Source organism: Lissotriton vulgaris, chromosome 6 (genome assembly GCF_964263255.1).
Source record: "Lissotriton vulgaris chromosome 6, aLisVul1.2, whole genome shotgun sequence".
Lineage (NCBI taxonomy): Eukaryota > Metazoa > Chordata > Amphibia > Caudata > Salamandridae > Lissotriton > Lissotriton vulgaris.
In genome coordinates, this window is record NC_141694.1 from 1,890,659,321 (window position 1) to 1,890,681,045 (window position 21,725).

Genomic DNA, 21,725 nt, shown 5'->3' on the forward strand with positions numbered 1-21,725 from the left:
TCCAAGACCCTCTCCAATTTCCCATCACTCACACTCGATAATCTCAACTCATTGCTGAATAGGACTAAATCCTGCTCTCCTTTGGATCCATGTCCTCTTAATGTGCTGAAGGAGTGTAGGAACACACTACTTCCCCCACTGCTGGAAGTAATGAATAGTGCCCTGTTACATGGGATCTTCCCGTCAGTCTGGAAGAAAGCCATTGTTAGGCCATTACTCAAAAAACCTTCACTTGACCCCACAATCCTGAAAAACTTCAGGCCCATATCTTTACTTCCTGCCCCCGCCAAAATGCTTGAGTCTCACCTGAATCTGCATCTGTCTGCGTTCCTGGGCTCCTCTGGGTTTTTAGATCATACCCAGCATGGGTTCAGGAAACTCCATAGTACAGAATCAGCACTCACTATGGTTACTGATAACATCAGAATGAAGGTAGATCAGGGTCAGACAACACTGCTGGTCTTACTCGACCTGACCGCAGCATTTGACACCCTATCTCCCTCAATTTTAACATCTCGTCTGAGGGAGATGGGAGTGGAGGGGTCAGCCCTGGACCTTCTGTCCTCTTTTTTAGACCTTAGAGAACAGAGGATTAAATTAGGAGAATACCTCTCCCCAGCTACATCTCTGTAATGTGGGGTACCACAAGGGTCGGCTTTAAGCCCGACCCTATTTAACATTTATGTGGCCCCCCTAGCGAGATTGGTAAAAGCCCAGGGAATGGAAGTAACGTCATACGCAGATGACACTCAGATTATGGTGTCACTAGCCCAACCGGTCAGTACCTCCGCCTCCAGCTTCAGGAGTTGCATGCAAACAGTCTCTGACTGGATGATAGTCAACTCCCTGAAGCTGAACGGCGATAAAACTGAGGTGCTGATCTTTGGAAAGGACCAGGATGTGTGGTCAAGTGATTGGTGGCCGCAATCCCTGGGAACCTGCCCGGTCCCCTCCCATTCAGCTAGGAACCTTGGGGTTATGTTCGACACCTCGCTGGCAATGACCCTTCAGGTTAATAGAACAGTGGCTACTTGCTGGGGAATTCTTAAAATTCTCCGCCGAATAGTACATTATCTCTCCCCGCAAGCCAGGAAACAGACAGTGGTTGCACTTGTTGCTTCAAGATTGGACTACTGCAACTCACTGTATGCAGGGATTAACAAGGGACTAATACAGCGACTGCAAATTGTTCAAAATGCGTCTGCAAGATTTGTCCTGGACACTCCCCGATCCTCCTCGGCAACACTAGCCAGAAAGAATTTACACTGGCTTCCTATAGAGCATCGTATTTCTTTCAAAATCATTTGTCTGGTACACAGCGCTCTTAAAACTGAAACATCAGTTGGGCTGGGTGCACTTCTATCCAGCTATGTTCCCAGCAGATGTCTGCGCTCACGGCAACAAAATCTTCTGGCTATCCCTAGGACCAAGAAGACCAGATGGGGAGGTAGAGCTTTTTCTACAGTCGCCCCCCGTCTCTGGAATGCACTCCCTCTGGAACTTAAATCTCTATCTTCACTTTCCCTCTTCAAAAAGGCCCTGAAAACATGGTATTTTAAGAAAACCTACCAGTAATCAGCTCCTGGGACAGATAATCTATCAATATTGAGCTAGGCGCCTTGATGCCCTTTGGGGCTTAGTTTGCGCGATATAAATTTTCTTTCATTTCATTTCATTCATTTCATTCATTTCATTCATTTCATTCTTTCATTTCATTCATTTCATGTTGTGTGCCTCTGTTGGAATGTGGATTGCCTGTCTGGTTTTCGGATGACAGAAGGCTGGGGAGCAGGAGGGCTCCAGATAGTCTAGGTAGGGTCAGGAAGGGGCTGAATAGACTTGGGCTGCAATGGGGGAAGGGGGGTGAGATTCCCTTGCCCTTCAATGGGCCTGGTCTGCCTCTGACAATGCCGTCTCTACCTCCTGCCAGGAATTCCCACCACAGAATGCAGAACTGGTTCTGGCTGGGCACAGACACCCTCTGCCTAGAGGATCAAAGGATTTTTGGATACAAATACTGGGGCCCAGACCCCTGAACTTTAGAACTCTTTTGGATCAAGAAGACTGCCAAGACGCAGAGCTGGAGAAGCTGTGAGGAGGGACTACCACTTTTCTGTGTGCTTTGCTGTGTTGGCCTGCAGTGGCTGCTTCTGCCTTGAGCAACGAAGGGACTGGACTGAACTTTCTGCAATCTGCTTTGTGAGTTTCTCCAAGAGCTTGAGGTAGAGCTTGCCCCCTGTTCAAGAAGTCTCAGGAACAACAAATACTTCAAACTCTTCTGATTGCAGCACTGGGGACTGTGTGTTTTGTGTTGCAACAGAAGAAAAGCAACTCAAAGACGTCTACGACGCCGCTGCCGACTCCGAGTCCTGAATGCATTGCAGAGGGCACCGCCGCAATACTGCACCGGGACCCTGGTCTCACCAACGACTCCTGCTGATGCCACCACCGAGCCGCTGCTCACACCGCGACCTGTGAGCACCGCACTCCGCACCACCTCGCTTCTCACCGAAGCCTGGGCACCGCCACAACGCAGCACCATGACCCTGGTCTCACCGATACACCATCTGATGCTGCCACCGAGCTGTTGCTCGCACTGCGTCCTGTAGGCACCACACTCCACACCGCCTCACTTCACGACAACGCCTTGGTATCCCCGACAATGCCGCTCCACGCCAAAATTGATGCTGCTGCTTGCACTGTGGTTCGAGGGCACCGCTCGTAAGTTACATGACCCACCACCCTCATCCCACAACGCAGCCTTGGCCTACCGACGCCGGCGCCATCGACTCCAGTTCGTCAGCCTCCGACAGCTCTTTAGCAACGATGACGCCGCTGCTTGCACCGTGACCTGTCAGCACCGTGACGAGCACCGCCTTCATCTCGCACCTTGACGCTGGTCTCACCGGCGACGCCATCTGATGCCACCACCGAGCCGCTGCTCACACCGCAACCTGAGGGCACTGCACGCTGCACAGCTGCACTTTGCACTGCAGCACACAACACCGCCGATGCCAGCACTCCTGACTCCATTAGGGAGGAGACGTGTGACATCAATGGCCCGATGACTTCTGCACCGACCTCCGGAACTGACGCCTGCGGACACCGTGCTTTCAGAAGCTCACCAAGAGGTCCCAGACGCCCTGAATTTCTAAAAGGTACTGTTTGCGGGTCTCCCGATACCGTAGCTGGCCCGTGACGCCGCAGTCAGCCAGAACTGCTTGGATTTGCTTGCTCATGACGCCGGACGAAGCTATCAACATTAAGGAACTTTTTTAAAGCGGATTCTGATACTGTATTGTGGATTTTTTTATCATTTTTGTCTTGTCTTAAGTATATAAAAATATTTGATATTTTTCTAAACTGGTGTGGTGTCCTTTTGTAGCGTTTACACTGTATTTCTGTGGGTTATGTGCAAATGCTTTACACACTGCCTCTAAGATAAGCCTGACTGCTCATGCCAAGCTACCAAGTGGGGCAGCAGGGGTTATTTTAGGAGTGTAACTCCCTTATCCTGACTAGAGTGGTGGTTTTTGCCTGGCTTTGGTGCATGCCCTAGCCTGCCAAAAATTCAATTTCTAACACTCACACTCAAAGATTTTTGCACATTATGATAAACAAAAAACGTGTGAGGGTAGTGGAGGCACCTCACGGAAACACCACCATGGGAGCTACTGATAGGTTCTCATCAGTGTGCTCCGATTTTCATCATTGGCAGCCTCCACAATCATAAAGAAATAGTGTGAAAAAAATGTGGACCAATAAATTGAAAGTGTGAAATGGTAAAACACGCACTACGAAAAACATTTGTGTGCCCACTAATCCTGACCCCCTACTAACAAAGCAAAAATTCCCACTCTTTTTGGTTTTACAAACTAAAAATGAGCCTAACAGTTACTGGCACAACCATCAATTTGTAATCACTGCCGTGTGTTTGCTGAATTTAAAAACAAGAACTAATACATAGCTCTCCCTCTTGGGAGGGAGCACCTCTAAGCACAACTGAGTGGTGACCGGTGGTCTTCTTCCATACGTCTCAAATATGTCAAAAGTTCAAAATTTAATTTAAAAACAAGACATACTGTCACACACTGTCAACGCCGTCTCATCATCTTGCTTCAACATCCTACGTATGCTCAACAAAATCTTCCGCTGGATCCCCACCGAAACAAGAAAGATGGTCACCCATGCACTGGTCACTAGCCGACTAGACTACGGAAACACCCTTTACGCCGGAACCACAGCCAAACTACAGAAAAAACTCCAACGCATCCAAAACGCCTCAGCCAGACTCATCCTGAACATCCTCCGCCAAGCTCACATTTCCGGTCACCTGAAAGACCTCCACTGGCTCCCCATTGACAAGAGAATTACGTGCCGTCTCCTCACCCACGCACCCAAAGCCCTCTAAGACCTAGGACCCGAATACCCCAACACGCGCCTGTCCTTCTACACCCACACCCGCCACTTTGATCGTCCAATCAGGCCCTCGCCACAATTCCACGCATCCAGAGATCCACCATGGGAGGAAGATCCTTCTCCTACTTAGCAGCCAAGACCTGGAATTCCCTCCCCTCCCACCTCCGCCTCAAACAGAACCAGCTCTCCTTCAGAAAACAACTTAAAACTTGGATATTTGATAAGTAAGCTCCCCCCCTCCCTCAAGCGCCTTGAGACCCTCTCGGTGAGTAGTGCGCTATACAAATTTAAACTTGACTTGACTTGACTCCATCAGTTTTTATGGAAAGCCAGCATGTTTCATGGTTTTTTAACAAATTTCCGTCAATTTCTGCAGCACGTGGGGTCAGTCCTCGCCACACTGTTTGTTCAGTAATGTACCCGGTGGTTGCCCACACCTTGCATACCAGCAGCCACCTTTCCTGGGGGTGTGTACGCGTCCACACCACCCACACGTAATTACTACAATGCTCTCTGTCAACCGGTGTTATGCTAGCGTCTGGCTTCAAACCCTGCCCTGGAGGTTAGTCCAGCCCTGCACACGAGTAGGGTGACCAACCGTCCGTAAATTTCATGGACTGTCCGTTATTTGGGCCCCTTGTCTGTTGTCCGTGAGCATTTCTTTCACGGACGCCTTTTGTCCGTAATTTTAGGGATGGCAGCAAGCTGTGCCAGCTCGCACTTGTCTGAGGCTGCAGCAGCCCCTCCCGAACTCGCTCAGTCTTTGTACCGGCGCATTGTCATTCTGATGTGGCCGATTATCACCTAAAGAATGACAATGGGCCAAAGGTGTAGGGAAACACGGGGCAGGGAGGGTGTATGTGGGGGGGTGCCAGATAAGTGTTTCATGTCCCTTCCTTTGACCTGTGACTCGCAGATCAGCACAGGACAGAATAACAAGTAAATACAGCTAGAATAATCACTGTGATGCAGCTTGTGAGTGTGTGTGTGGGGGGAGGGGGGAGGGGGGGTGCAGAGGGTGCCCAAGTAGACAAAAGCAGCGACAGAAAGAGAAATTATGATAATGGTAAATAAAACAAAAAGCACAAGGCAACTAGAGGGAGAAAGCGAAGGAAGAATAGAATTCAAATAATGAAACTAAGCTGGAAAGAAAGAGAAAGATTTAGATTTAACAAATGGAAGGAAGGGCAAGAGGATGATCAAATGGAAAAAATGGAACACAAATGAATGTTAATGTGGAATATTGAAATATGAAAAGAAAATGAAACATAAATTGAAAGAATAGAGAGAGACTGAGAGACGAAATGAAAGGGTGCACAGTCAGAAAGATGGAAAGAAAATAAATGGAGGATGTAAAGAAGAAAGTAGAGAACAAAGGTGGATAGAAAGAAGGACATAAGGAAAGAAAGAAAATTAAAAGATGGAAAGAATAAAAGACAAACTTCAATATAGGTAAATGCAGTTTTTGACCAAGTTTCTTTCCTGCTGTAAAAAGCATAATTTTGCATTATTTTTGCAAACTTTTATCAGGGGAACAATTTTTACAGATTTCAAAAGGAAAGACCAGGATAGCTCACTTTGCTCCTTTAGCGGGGGTATTTTATTTTTCTGGCTACTCCCTTGCAATGGGCCCTTGTGTAGTTACAGTATGTGGCGTGCCGTCCTCTGCATAGGCCCAGGGCACTGCATGCTGCTTTTGTGGAGGAGCCGTGCTGGAGGACTGAGCTACATTTCGAAATATCCAACAGGACGAACGGCATAGACTTCGGAGTGCTTTGCGCTACTGCAATTTTCTGGCCATAACTCTGGTGATTAATGTATCTCTTGGAGAGATCAGGTGTTTCACTAATCACGGTTTTGACTCATCATAAAGAAGCATAGAAGCATAATGTGCCTCTTGTAAAGCACAAAGTGTAACATGCAGAGTAAAGTATTTATTTGTATTACAATGGTAAAGACAACCCCCACCACTATGTTATGTGTTATATCCTCAGTTTGTATTTCGGGGTCACTAGTATTATGCAATTGTGCGGCTTCAACAGTTTTCGCATGATTATGGATGTGTTGCATGTGGCACATAATCCATCGTTAGCTGAATATATCTGAAGATTCCAATTTAAAAACAGTTGCTACCTCAAATGGTTAAAACATAACTAAAAAGGCAGTGATGTATTGCTAAGGCCAGCCGCGGCCCGTGGAGGGAGTTTCGTGGGGCAGAAAGTCAGGGCGGGGGATGGGCAGGGTGGGGGTGCTAAATACCTGAATATGGATAATGTGAGGTAAGTAAACAATTTAATAAATAAAATGAATTTCGTAGCTCGCTCTGCATCTCAAAATGCGATGCATGGCTCGCTACGAAATTCGTTTTATTTATTAAATTGTTTACTTACCTCACATTATCCATATTCAGCTGTTTAGCACCCCCCCCCACCCTGCCCATCCCGCGCCCCGCCTTTCTGCCCCACGGAACTCCCGCCGCGACTGGCAAAGGCCCTTTGTAAATGTTGACTGGTCACTTTCCTTTGCATATTACTATATTTGGGTGTTATATGGGTACTAATGAAGACCTGCACAGTTGCACAAAAACGGTGAGTTGCACGATTGTCTCAACTTAATATAAACTTATTTTGACTTGCACTTATGTTGGTTGTCTATTTACTTACTTCTACACTATTGTACGACTTCCTCTGATGTGTCTGAAAACATACCTTTTGTCCCAAATTTCTGTCCTGAGTTTTGACACTTTGTCCTGAATTTTTGTCCTGAATTTTTACCCTTTGTCCTGAATTTTTACACTCGCTGTCCTGAATTTGCGCCTATGCCAGTTTGTCACCCTAGACACGAGCGCTCACCCACAGACTTTTTAGATGACCTAGTTTAGGCAGTAGCTGTAGGTTATCACCGATATGACGTCATCCAAGAGTCACTGAGGCCTCGGCACTGTGTCTCACTGGCACCACCAGTCAATAGAGTTTATCCATTCGTATCCCTTCCCTATGTATAAAGAGATAACTCTAATCCCTAGTATATGCAGCAGACCATTGTACTCTCTACCATTCCTATGTGACTCTTAGAGTATATCCATTCGTATCCCTTCCCTATGTATATATAGATAACTCTAATCACTTGTATATGCAGGAGACCTTTGTACTCTCTACCATTCCTCTGTGACTCTTAGAGTATATCCATCCGTATCCCTTCCTATGTATATGAAGATAACTCTAATCACCAGTCTCTTCTTTGTGTGACTTTACATCTTGTACATTTGCAATGTTTTCTGTATGTATCTTTTAGGTGATGCATGTAATCCTTAGTCCTTATGTTTTGCAACTGGTTCTTATGTAAAGCGCTCCGACACCTTCGGGTAAAGTTCGCGCTATAGAAAATCGCATTAAATAAAATAAAAATAAATAAATAAAAAATCCAGGGACGCGTACGCCTGGCGGCACATCTGGGTTGCAGCCGCTCATCTGGAAGCTCAGCTCTGACGAGGCCACATCTACAGGGAGTGAGTGACCTGGTAGATTTGCATCCACGGTGTGACCGCCTCACTCCGCACTTCTGTAACCTAAGGATTAACATCCCAGCACGTGGCCGCTGTGGGGCTGTTCATGTTACACGTCAGCGTGTGATCCTGGGCAGAGGCATTAATGCCCATGCCCGGGCACGAGGCCATATGATCATGGAGTGACCCGGTAGATTCATATCCAGGCCCTTTGTAACCGGAGGATTACCTTCCCAGGCCGGGCGGGCTCTGGCTGAATGGAGAGAGCGGCTGTTCATGTTACACATCAGCGTATGATCCTGGGCAGAGGCAGTAATGCCTCGGCCCCGGCATGAGGCCCGGCTCACGGCTGCGCCGACTTGTCTGGGGAGTGGACGAGCAGACGCTCCCCTCCCGCAGTCCTTTCCCACGGTTTCTCTCCTGACCCCATGGGGGAGGGGAGCCCTTCATAACTGATGTTTGGAGGCCTTTCAACATTTTAGGAAACGAGGGTCGGATTGGGATCACAATTTGGCCCGGGTACTGATGAAAAAAGTGGCCCACATTCAAGGGGCGTGGCCCACAATTAAGGGACGTGGCATACATTTAAGGGGCGTGGCCTACAGTTAAGGGGCGTAGCTCACATTCAAGGGGCGTGCCCTTTCATGAAACACCATTTGGTTACTCTTTGAGGTCTCATTTGCCGAGAAATATTTAGTAAATTTTGCCTTTTAAAGCTTGCAGAGCAAGTAACATTGGTAATGACTAGGAGCATTGCAGTTTTGTAAACTAATTACTTACTTGCAGTCTTACCGCTCTGCACAATGTCGTAAGATACTCTTTCTCAACCAGCTATGTCCTAGACTCTAATCATCACATAAATCAGAAATCTAGTACAAAGTCAAGGAGAAAGGGTAAGACTGGAATCTCTGGTAATAGAACATGTGATAACAAAAGTAAGAATTCACAAACAAGGAAAAGGGAGTCTGGCGTGTAAAGAATGCTGAAAAATGTATCTGTACAATCCAGTCATAAATGTATTTCACAGCCAGCAGCTGATGTCCATATACAAAAACCCAGTTTTATTCATATCTGTTGCTGCCTTTAAGTCTTGGCCATGGGGAGACTGAGGATTACTCAAGAATCGTGCCCTAATGACTATGTGCACTCCTTAGACAGATTGTTTTAAAGACCATTTTTTCAAATTTATTTTTATTATGGGCGATGAGTAAGAACCTATCAAAGAGATTTTGCAGAAAAATGTGTTTGTTTCATGCAACATCCATAAAAAAATGTCTTTGAGATCAAACAGGCCATCACATATGAGAAATGGGAGGATGTCACTGAGATTATTTTCAGTCATTTTAGTGAGCTGTTACTGTGTTGTAATATTGAAAACACACGTCAATGTCCTTGAATATTAGATGGAAATACATTAAGCATTTGGACAAGTATGGTAGTGCTCTGTCCAGTGACCAGCTGAAAGAGGGCCTCAAAGAGCAGGAATTGAATTATAAATTCATATCTGTTCCGAACAGGGGCCCAAAAATATGTTTGGCCCAGGGCCCCCAAAATCCTTAAGATGTTTGGCTCAGACAAGGAATGAAAGTGAGAGGATACTGTTCTTGCACAGGACACAGGGTCAAGGTGACACTGGCCTACATGCTGAGCAACTAAAAAAACAGCAAGGCCCCTTTCTGTCACAAAATTATTCGAACCCTCCAGGGAAGGAGCACCTAATAAGCAGCGAAGCCCCTGCTATTATTAACCTACTCAGCCCTCCCCAGACCTTCAGCTTAGGAGCACATGAATAGCAGTAAGTCCCCTGCAATTAGTAAATTAATCAGCCCTCCCCATCCCTCCAGGCCTCAGGGCAATGTCCTGGCAGGGGAGCACAAAACACAGCTGCTGGGTCATCCATGGTAGCCAGGGGGAGGCTGAGGTGAAGATGGTGCAAGTTGCAAAGATCACCTGGCCCCCATGGCGAGACCCATTCTTCCTCGCCCACTATGCCCTGAATGTGAAGGGCTGTGGGCGAGGAATTGAACCTAACTCTGTTTATGTGCTGCGTGGGCCCCTGGTGGGCCGAGGTGAAAATGGCTCAAAGGCCTGAGCAACACCTGGCCCCCAGGGAGGCCGATTTTTGCAACCAATCACCCCCTCCCCTGCCACCCTCAGCGTGATTGCTTTGCAGGGCAGGGGGTGAAGGAGAGGCCACAGCAGATAATCGCTGCGGCCGCACAGTGAAGCTGCATTCATTTCTCTGTTTCTGTCTCCGTGCCCTCTGTGGGCCGTTTCTTTTTCTCCCGTTTCCTAGTCCACAGAGAGCACGGAGACAGAGACTGAGAAATTAATGCAGCTTCACTGTGTGGCTGGGAAAGGGGAGAAAAAAAACTGGCCCACAGAGGGCAGGAGACAACGGCACTACGGCCGATGCCCGAATGCCCTCTTTGCCAATCCGCCCCTGTAGAAAACTACCCCTTTTTGACCGAATTTAGTGCCAAGGTTGCGCTGTCACTTTAAATGCGTTTCTATTTGCTTTATTTTTCCATTTTGCCCGACTTCTCCTTCTTTATTTTTATATTTATCTGTCCACTACTGTAATTGTTTAATTGTGGTTGTTAATACATTTCGCAGATATAACTCAATTTAAACGTCCTTTGGTCTGCTTCCTAATAGTCCTATAATAAAGATACTGAGAGAAGCCTTTTAAGTAGAGAAAGCTGAATTACCTGAGTCGCAGAAGGCTGATCTGGAGAGGTCAGAAGCGTGATGTTGAGTAATTGACGACGGGGGTTAGGGAGCAATACTAACTTCCACCAGCAGGGGGTGCTAGCGCTCCGAACAGGGACCTCCTCTATGGAACTCTGAGGACAACTGTGGTGTGGCAACTCACGGAATTCGACTCTGAAGAATTCCTCGTATTTACATTAAATCTCAGTGAGCTTCAGTGGAGTTCTGCCAATGGGAGGAAATAGGCACGCGAGCTGCGTGCGCTAAAACTTAGAGCCAGGAGCCCGTTACACATTCAAAAATCAGCACAGAAGGTGCCACATGCGGCAAACCAGAGGGCGCTGCTACTCGAGTTGACTTTGCTGCTGTTTGAGTAGATTTTCTACTCGAGAGACAGCCTTCAGAACACAAATGGTCGTGACCGGCACTGTAGTTTCTATGGAGGACACAGACAACACAGACCCTGCAGTAGGTAAGGAGCTCTTTATTTCAGACCTTCTGCTCTGCTACCCACACCTATTCTACCCCCTTCCTGCCCTGGCTCCACCTCTTCCTGCCCCTCCATCCCACAGGCTAGCTGCGGACGGGCAGGTCCCAATGCCCACACACTTCTACTAAACTACACCTTCCACTTCCTGAACAAATGAATAATCATAGCTTACTCATAATGCTACAACATGTAAACACATAGAACATAGTTACAGTTCTCCAATCAGACTACGTGACCTGCGAATGGATCCTCATGGGCGCAGATGCGTATCAGGGGTGCTAAGTTCTTCTCGATCGGCACGTGAGGACATTGTCCGATCACTGGCAGGGATCCCGTCTGTTGTCATTTCTCCACGAGTAGGACTGATCAGCATCTCTTTGACTTTGAGACTACACTTCTGAAAGTGCGACACGTTCCTAATAATTCGTTTATCATCAGACTCAGCAGTGATATAGTTCCCTTTTGTCTGGTGACCATCAAAGGAGTCTCATGATAGCAACACTCTGTTTTCTTCTGTTGTTCTTGCCGAACTAACACCCAGTCTCCTTCCTGAATCGATGAGGGTGTAGCTCTCCTGTGGTTATCCGCATAGGCTTTCATGTTTTCTATCTTTAGTTTGTTGATCGCGGCAACCTCTTCATGCTCGGACTCTTGAGAGGCCACTCCTTCAGTACCTTCAACCATGGGTATTCTAGTACGCACTGACCGACCTAGCATCAGTGGTGGAATGAGGCGTGTTTCAATAGGCTCTCAGTACTTCATTTAAGGCCACTTCGGTATCTTTCCGAGATGACTCAGCTTGTTGAATGGTGTTCTTGAGTGTGGACATAAATCTCTACACCATCCCATTGGCCTGCGGCCACAGTGGTGTGAATTTGCGATGTCTAAAATTGAGGTATTTTGAGAACTCTGTGAACTCCTGACTATTGAACGGGGTCCATTGTCAGTCTTCACCACTTTTGGAATGCCCCAAGCTGCAAACACTTCATCTAGAACTGGTATGGTGCTGGAAGCTTTTGTTGAGGCGACAAACCTTGCGACGGGAAAACGCGAATATTCATCCATGATGACTAGAATGTATTGGCTGGATTTAAATGGCCCAAAGAAGTCCACTGCAATGTGCTGCCATTCCCCTTCCGGCAGTGGAGACATTTTCAGGGGTGCAGGAGAATCAGGCCGGCTTACCAGTTGACACTGGGGGCAGTCTTTTAATGTGAGCTCAACCATTTGATCTAGCAGCGGGAACCAGACACGTTCTCTCAAGGCTCTCTTGGTGGCCACAATGCCTCTATGACCTTCATGCGCCAAGTTGATGACTCCCTGAAGCATTTCGGGATGACAATCCGACTGTCTCGTAGAATCAGGCCATTGGCAGAAATTGATAGCTCCTCTTTCACATGCTTTCACATGCTTGAAGGAAGCTAGTTCTTGTACGTCGATCCTGTCATCCGGCTCATGATCCTTCAGATGTCTCCAGCTATTGGTCTGTATGCAATGTGCGACTTCCTGCAGCGTCGCGTCAGTGAGAGTGGCATTGCAGACGGCCTCGAGGGGTACATAGGGAGGTCTAGAGTGAGCACAACAAAGTGGACATATTCTTCGGCTATTGATAGTCTGTACTTGGCTGTTTCCTTGGGGTGTCTTGACATATAATCAGCCAGATTTTCGGCCTTTTCTGGCTTGTGTACAATAGTGTATGTGTACTCTTGGAGACGAAGACCCCATCGCTCTATTCTCGGTGGCATTTTGTCCCGTGAATTGCCAAATATAGTAATTAAGGCTTGATGATCCATGATTAACGTAAAGTGTTTACCATATATGAAAATATTGAAGTGTTCACACGCCCATACAACGGCGAGGCTTTCTTTCTCAGGCTGTGAATAGGCTCTCTCGGTGTCTGTGAGACTTCTCTTGGCATATGCAATGATGTATCGTTGGTCACTGTCCATGTTGTACTGAGCTAGGACAGCCCCCAGTCCGACAGGACTTGCATCAACAGTGATCTCCGTTCTCTTTTTTGGGTCAAAATACGCCATGTTGTTTGCTGAATCTACAGCAGTTATGATTTCTTTGAAGGCTTGTTCACATCGGGTGGACCACTGAAAAGGATGCCCTTCTTTGATGAGTTTTCTTAGGGGATAGCTGATGGTTGCATAATCTCTGATATAGCGAGCACAGTAACTTGCCATCCCTAAGAATGCGCGCACATCGCCAGCATCACGGGGCCTTAGAGCGTCCTTGAGTGCCACTTTGTCGGGATCAGGTCTCATTCCGGCACCAGAGAAAATGTGGCCAAAGAATTTCAGAGTTGATTTATGAAACTCGCATTTCTCTTTGTTTAACATAAGATTGGCTTCCATGAGTGTATGACAAACACGCTTAGGTCTAGTTTGGAAAATATCTTGGCCCCATTTAATGAGGCGATCATATCACTGATGTGAGGTCCAGGATGACGCTCTCTCTCAATGGCGGCGTTAGGTGCCCTCATGTCCACACACAATCGAACTTTGTCAGGGTTTTTGGTACGACCACTACCGGAGAGACCCATGACGTGGGTCCTTCTGTACGTTCGATGCTGTCGCCTTTGAGTAGGTCATGTAATTCCTTTTCCACAGCTTGTTGCAGATGAAACGGAATCCTTCTGTGGTGTTGAGCTATAGGGTAAACTTGTTCATTTATATGTAGTCTAATCTAACAATGAGCCATTTTTCCTAGCCCCGTAAACAATGTAGGACATTTTTGAACCACATCAAGTCCATCATCAACTTTGTATAGTATGTCCACTAACTTAAGTCGTTCCGCAGTAGGAAGACTCAGAAGACAATCCGCTTCAGGGCCATCAATGACATGAATGTACGCCTGTATTTTGCGATCTTGATATGTGAGGTTAGTTGAAAATTTCCCAAGGCAAGGAAGCGGTTTCTTGGACATCCAGGTATTCACTCGCACATGGGCTTTGCTTAGTTGAGATGGTATCTTAATCCTGTGAAATTCAGACACAGGTATGTAGTTGAGCGACGCTCTGATGTCCAACACAAATTTGGCCCAGTGAGTACCAATCCTGATATCAAACCAGGGATATTTCTTCAGGCTATCGGGATCAGCCACCATGCAGATGTATTCGTCACTGTCCTGCGAGATGGATGACAGTGACCTTGACTCAGGTGAAGACGAGAGCCGGGACCGATATGTTCTGTGAGACTGGCAAATGGAATGAGATGATCCAGTAGACGAATCTCTGCGGTCTAGTTCTGGTTTGGCATGATGGCGATTGCTCACTGGTCTACAATGTCTTCCACCATCTCGTTGTCTTTCTTTCCTCAGCGAGCTGCATACATTCTCAAAGTGATTTTCTCTTCCACACTTCCTGCATTTTTGACCCAGCGCAGGGCAAGCGTCTGTGTGAGGAAAGTCATATCCACACTGATAGCACTTGAGTTGACGTTCTTGTCGCTTGTTGGTTCTGCTCGAGCTGTGATGTCGCTGGCCCGCCGATTGATGTTGGGTTTTGGACCTGGATGACCTTGGTTTCACGGGCGAATACGTGCGTATGTTCCGAGACTGGAGCCTGAATGCTTGTTCGCATTTTTCACTCCGCCCAGCCTCCATTTTCTTAGCATGCTCCTCGGCCTAGTCATGGACCTTTGTCATCTCTTCAATTTCATCTAGCGAATAACTCTTTTTTAGTAGTCTCCTATGCAGCAACTCGGACTGGCACCCTTCTATGATTCTCAGGTGAAGGGCATCTTCTGTCGAGAAAGAGTCAAACTCGCAGTATCGAGCCAACCGTCTAAGGCGTGTGATGAAAACACACATGGGCTCTTCTTTCTCTTGAGTCGCCAGGTTGAACATGTAATCAATGTTTCTTTTATGCAAAAATGTGCGGTTCAGGGCCTCACACACATCAGTGTAGGATGACACAGTTGCCACAGGTAGTTCCTTTATGATTTGACCAACATCTTTCCCTATCAGATTTCGTAACGCTATCAACTGTTGTCCTTCTTCAGTCAGGTGCGACCCTTTCATGAAGTCTTCAAAATCCTCGAGCCACTCCTTCCATCGGAGACCCATACATCCTCCTGTTTCAAGGACCAAAGGCTCGGGTGGACGCAGGAACTAAACTCCCAGCACCCCCACGTGACTGGCATTGGCTGGCGCCAGACCCGCTTTGGGTGGTGGTGTTGTAGACATTATGGTGGAGCCGACTTCTTCTGACTATGAAAAGTGACAGGGGCGACAGCTCACAACTAGCTCCTACACTGTGACACACTGTGACAGCAGGCATTAGACTAATCACAAAATTGCTCCAAAAATATTCACAAATGTCACTTGATGTGCTCATACTACCCAGTTTCAGGTGTCTACATCAGACACATGTATGAATCAGGTAAGGAACACTTCTCTTGTTGAAGAAACACACTCTGATTTACTTCTGGACACTTTTTTTAATTTGCATTTGCCAAGGTTGATGCTTTTTCCATTTGCATTTGCCGGGGTTTGATTTTATTTTACTTGAATTTGCCAAGGTTTGATGCTTTTCCCATTTGCATTTGCTAAGGTTTGATGCTTTCTATTTACATTTGCCAAGGTTTGCTGCTTTGATTTCACTTTGCCTGACTCCAAAATGGCCGCCGGGACTTCCTTTAAGGGGATTGGTGCAGGCGCCTGACTTCAAAATGGCCGCCTCTGAAATCTCACGCCTTGCGATATTTGGGCCTCCTCACACACCGGAGCTTCCAGACACACCGGGGCTCCTCCAGCCACCGGGACAACGAAAAAAACACTAACCAGGCAGGTGCAGTGTTCCTGGCAGCACACGACTTGGGTGGGCTGCCAGATCACGACGCCGATCACACGCGACTGGAGTGGGCTCCCAGGTCGCGTCGAGCAAGGCACAGCTCCGGGTCTCCCAGCGCCTCAGGACCGACGGGGGGGGGTTCCAGCACCTCGGTACCTCGTCGGGAAAAACGTGGCCGGGGTAGGCTCCCGGACCGCGATATATCGATACGCCGCGGCGCTCCTCGCACTCACACCGCAGCTTCAAGGACGCCAGGGACAGAGTTCAGCACTGGTCAAACGTCGGAGGATGGGCATGCAATGTAGCAGTGGTGGCCACCCTCGTCGCCAGATGTAGTGTCTATGGAGGACACAGACCACACAGACACTGCAGTAGGTAAGGAGCTCTTTATTTCAGACCTTCTCCTATGCTACCCACACCTATTCTGCCCCCTTCCTGCCCTGGCTCCTCCTCTTCCTGCCCCTCCATCCCACAGGCTAGCTGCGGACGGGCAGGTCCTAATGCCCACACACTTCTACAACATTACAGGCAGCGTTAGAGAAATCTTGCTGGATGCCCTCCTGGTGGTCAGAAAAAGTGTTAGGGACGCCAAACTTCGCACGCCAACTTTCTGTTCAAGAAAAAATGGTGCCACATGGCGAATGACGGAATTTACCCAGAATTAAAAATGGTGGCAATTTTTGGGGCAGAACAGAAAACTTTGCCCACCACTAATGACAACAAGAGACAATGAAATACAGCCACTGCCACCACTTTCCCTGTCCAACTCCTGGAGACTTACTGAATGACGGAAGGGTGGTGGTGGAGTTGTATGTGTGTGTTTTTTGCATCCAAATCTCATGCGAGACCCATAGGCCAGTTTTATTTATATAGCACTTCATGCCTGTGGCAAAGTCCTGAAGTACTTTGGTTTTCATGAGTGCCTGGGCACTCATCAGAGTGCATGGGTGAAAGGGTGTTGAGTAAGGATTGGCCTGCATGATGTATGCTGATTGGCGTGTGTGTGGTTTGACAGTATTGCGGATGCACATATCATTAAGGTCCTGATTCATTAGCTTTTCACACAATGCAGCACAGCTCCTTATTTTCTGTGCAGCGTTGCACAAGGTTGAAGCGCAGCACAGAGCCAAATCTATGAAGATTGTTCTGGTGTGGCTGTAATTCCCTGTGCTGGTGCTCTAAAAGACTGCCATGCTTGACACACAGACAGCCTGCGCAGGTCAGCCTGCACTGCCTAACTTAGGAAGTATACTAGAAGCATAGACTTCCAGTACAAATTTCAATGTCTAGTAAAACGTAGAAGGATCCCTCATACTGGATGTGTGTTGTGTTCAGCACGCATGCAATGCATATTGTTTTTCAGGAATGAAAACATTTTGCCTTGTTTGCATCTGCTTCAAGAAGGCGTTAGATTTGGATGCAAAGTCTGGTCTGGCTATCTTAGAAAATCTTGCTTTGTGTTAAAACCTACTACAGCTTGAGCTGACCTGCCCAAGTAACACCCTGCTGACATAAAGTGATGCAAAGCAGTACAAAGGGGTCCTAGATCTGAAAAAGGGGCACCTTTGCAGCACTAAGTACCTTTTGCGATTGAAATAAATACCATGCAGCAGTTTTGTGCGGATACTGCCTTAGTAAATCTGACCCTGGGTATCGCTGTGCATCAGTAAGGGGGTTGCAGTAAAGTGTGAGACTAGATGCATCTCCTCACGCAGGTGAATACCTTATTTTGGGGGGCCCTGTATACCACATAGAATCCTCTGTGGATGTACATCAGTGGGTGTACTCGGAATCCATATGCTAACAATGGGGAGAGCAAGGGATCGTGTTCACCTGAAGTACAGTGGAGCAGGTTGTGAATGTAAGTGCACTTACATTCACAACCTGCTCCACTGTACTTCAGGTGTCGTAGCACACCCTGGTGACGCTAGGCCACCAGGGTGGACCCCGATGATGAAGCATGTCACCACTAGGCTGGCGAGTGAGGGGTACTTGGAATCCACTCAAGACACAGATAAGCAACCTTTGAGCACTGGTAAACCATTTGCAGTTGTTTTATGGTCTATACCAAGGACTATCAAGTGAATGAGCACATTGGAGGCAGTGTTAATCCAACAGGAACCCATTGGGGGCAACGTAAACCACTGAGCAATACTATGTAGTGTGTATACAGAAGCATTAGAGGGTGATATTTGGAGGCAGTGTTATATGGAGTCTAACCAGGAGCAGCAGGTGCCTGGGCTCATTGGAGGCAGAGAAAACCCAACCAGAGCCTTCAAAGGCAGTGTTAATCTGCCAAGGGGTGCTACGTAACGTCTACCGATGAGCGACAGATGGGTGAGGCTGGGAGGCAGTGTTATGTGGAGTCTAACTCAGAGCGACTGATGTGTGACATTTTATGGCAGTGTTAAACCACAAAGGCATTTATACGGGAATCTACGTTGCAGCAGTAAATGAGCAACAAATAGAGGAAATGTTAAACCACAAGGAGTACTATGAGGAATCTACACCAAAGAAACAAATGAGCAACCCCCTGGAGGCAGTGGTAAACCACAAAGAAATACTACAAAGAATCTACACCTAGAGAAACAAATGCGCGACCCACTGGAGGCAGTCCTAAACCACAAAAGAGTACTATACAGTCTACTCCAGAGAAACAAATGAGCAACTCTATGAAGTCATTGCTAAACCACATTGGAATACTATGTGAAGTCTACCCTGGAACAACAAATGAGCGACCCATCGAAGTCAATGTTAAATTACAAAGGAATACTACATGGAGTCTACTCCAGAGAAACACATGAGCAATCTACTGGAGGCAGTGTTAAACCGCAAAGGTGTTCTAAGTGGAGTCTACCTCGGAGCAACAAGTAAGTCACCCACTCAAGCCAGTGTTAAACCACAAAGGAATACTTCATTCAAATTTACACCAGAAAACAAATGAGCAACCATTGGATTCAGTTTTGAACCACAAGGAATATTGCACAGCGTCTACGATGGAGAAACAAAGGAGCAAACCACTGAAGTCAGTGTTAAATCACAAAGGAATACTAAGTGGAGTCTACCTTGGAGCAACAAATGAGCGACCCACTGGAGGCAGTGTTAAACCACAAAGGAATACTAAGTGGAGTCCACCCCGGAGCAATAAATGAGCGACCCAATGGAGGCAGTGTTAAACCACAAAGGAATACTAAGTGGAGTCCACCCCGGAGCAATAAATGAGCGACCCAATGGAGGCAGTGTTAAACCACAAAGGAATACTAAGTGGAGTCCACCCCGGAGCAACAAATGAGCGACCCACTGGAGGCAGTGTTAAACCACAAAGGAATACTAAGTGGAGTCCACCCCGGAGCAACAAATGAGCGACCCACTGGAGGCAGTGTTAAACCACAAAGGAATACTAAGTGGAGTCCACCCCGGAGCAATAAATGAGCGACCCAATGGAGGCAGTGTTAAACCACAAAGGAGTACTAAGTGGAGTCCACCCCGGAGCAACAAATGAGCGACCCACTGGAGGCAGTGTTAAACCACAAAGGAATACTAAGTGGAGTCCACCCCGGAGCAACAAATGAGTGAACTACTGGAGACAGTGTTAAACCACAAAGGAGTACTAAGTGGAGTCCACCCCGGAGCAACAAATGAGCGACCCACTGGAGGCAGTGTTAAACCACAAAGGAGTACTAAGTGGAGTCCACCCCGGAGCAACAAATGAGCGACCCACTGGAGGCAGTGTTAAACCACAAAGGAGTACTAAGTGGAGTCCACCCCGGAGCAACAAATGAGCGACCCACTGGAGGCAGTGTTAAATCACAAAGGAATACTAAGTGGAGTCTACCCCGGAGCAACTAATGAGCGACCCACTGGAGGCAGTGTTAAACCACAAAGGAATACTAAGTGGAGTCCACCCCGGAGCAACAAATGAGCGACCCACTGGAGGCAGTGTTAAACCACAAAGGAATACTAAGTGGAGTCCACCCCGGAGCAATAAATGAGCGACCCAATGGAGGCAGTGTTAAACCACAAAGGAGTACTAAGTGGAGTCCACCCCGGAGCAACAAATGAGCGACCCACTGGAGGCAGTGTTAAACCACAAAGGAATACTAAGTGGAGTCCACCCCGGAGCAACAAATGAGTGAACTACTGGAGACAGTGTTAAACCACAAAGGAATACTAAGTGGAGACCACCCCGTAGCAACAAATGAGTGAACCACTGGAGGCAGTGTTAAACCACAAAGGAATACTAAGTGGAGTCTACCTTGGAGCAACTAATGAGCGACCCACTGGAGGAAGTTTAAACCACAAAGGAGTACTAAGTGGAGTCCACCCCGGAGCAACAAATGAGCGACCCACTGGAGGCAGTGTTAAATCACAAAGGAATACTAAGTGGAGTCTACCCCGGAGCAACTAATGAGCGACCCACTGGAGGCAGTGTTAAACCACAAAGGAATACTAAGTGGAGTCCACCCCGGAGCAACAAATGAGCGACCCACTGGAGGCAGTGTTAAACCACAAAGGAATACTAAGTGGAGTCCACCCCGGAGCAATAAATGAGCGACCCAATGGAGGCAGTGTTAAACCACAAAGGAGTACTAAGTGGAGTCCACCCCGGAGCAACAAATGAGCGACCCACTGGAGGCAGTGTTAAACCACAAAGGAATACTAAGTGGAGTCCACCCCGGAGCAACAAATGAGTGAACTACTGGAGACAGTGTTAAACCACAAAGGAATACTAAGTGGAGACCACCCCGTAGCAACAAATGAGTGAACCACTGGAGACAGTGTTAAACCACAAAGGAAAACTAAGCGGAGCCAACCTGTCACAAAATGAAACGTTTGTGCAATGAGATAGCCAGACAAATTCATACAATTATGCTAGTGAGGTAATACCGACATAAAAATACATTTTGCTTCACAGTGTTTCAGGTGTGACATGTACAATGCCCTAATAAGGGAGTATTTTGAAAACACACATGCATACACATACACAAAAGCATGCATGCACATATACGCATTTGCACTCACGTGCACATACATAAGTAAATTATACACATAAACAACCAAACATGCACACAACACATGCCCGTATATGCGCATGTGTACATGTGCAAGCACACACACACAAGCACACAAACACAAGCATGCATGCTCAAACACACAAAAACACACACACACTCAGAAGCACACAACTGCAAGTGTGTGCACACACTCGCACACACACACAGAGTAGATGATACAAGTACCTTGCTTCAGATCCACACATCTGTGCCCACATTCTGGGCAGCACTTCTGGAGTCCAGGGCACTGCCAGTCCTTGTTGCACAGTTTCTCGTCACTGGGAGGAGGGCACAATTCTTTGGATGTGGGGCAGACTCCCGGTTTATCTTAAAATAAAGAATGAATATTAGACATGTGGATGCATGCGGGTACATGTGAACTCTCTCAGTGTGTCTTCAATTCTTGCATTCATTCATCCTTCTATTTTGACTCTTTCATCTCCTTTTATTCAAGGGCGGAGGAGAGAAGGCATGGATGTAGGTCGACGTTGGAGATTGCACCCCTAAGGTACACAACAAGAGTTTCAGGTGTATCTGATGATAGACAAGGGCAGTGGATGGTTTGATTCCAATGCAAAAGAAACACATGGACCCCTTGGAGAGCGATATCGTTCATGGCTACGATGGGGAAACATTATGGGATGATGACGTGTTCAAGGATGCAGATAGATCAAACAGCAGGAGCTGTCAAATAGTGTCTCCTTGGCGACATCTGGGGTGGAAGCCTGCCTGGAAAGTCCTGGCTAT

The 21,725-nt window shown here is 47.2% G+C and overlaps 1 protein-coding gene across 1 annotated transcript in view; it reads right to left on the reverse strand.

Moving 5' to 3' along the window:
* LOC147709788 (uncharacterized) overlaps positions 1-21,725 on the reverse strand; it is a 134,565-nt gene that overhangs the window by 34,757 nt on the left and 78,083 nt on the right. The window contains exon 6 of the mRNA XM_086928229.1: positions 21,165-21,305. Within this exon, the coding sequence (XP_086784355.1) occupies positions 21,165-21,305 (141 nt within the window). The remainder of the gene's footprint in view (positions 1-21,164; positions 21,306-21,725) is intronic.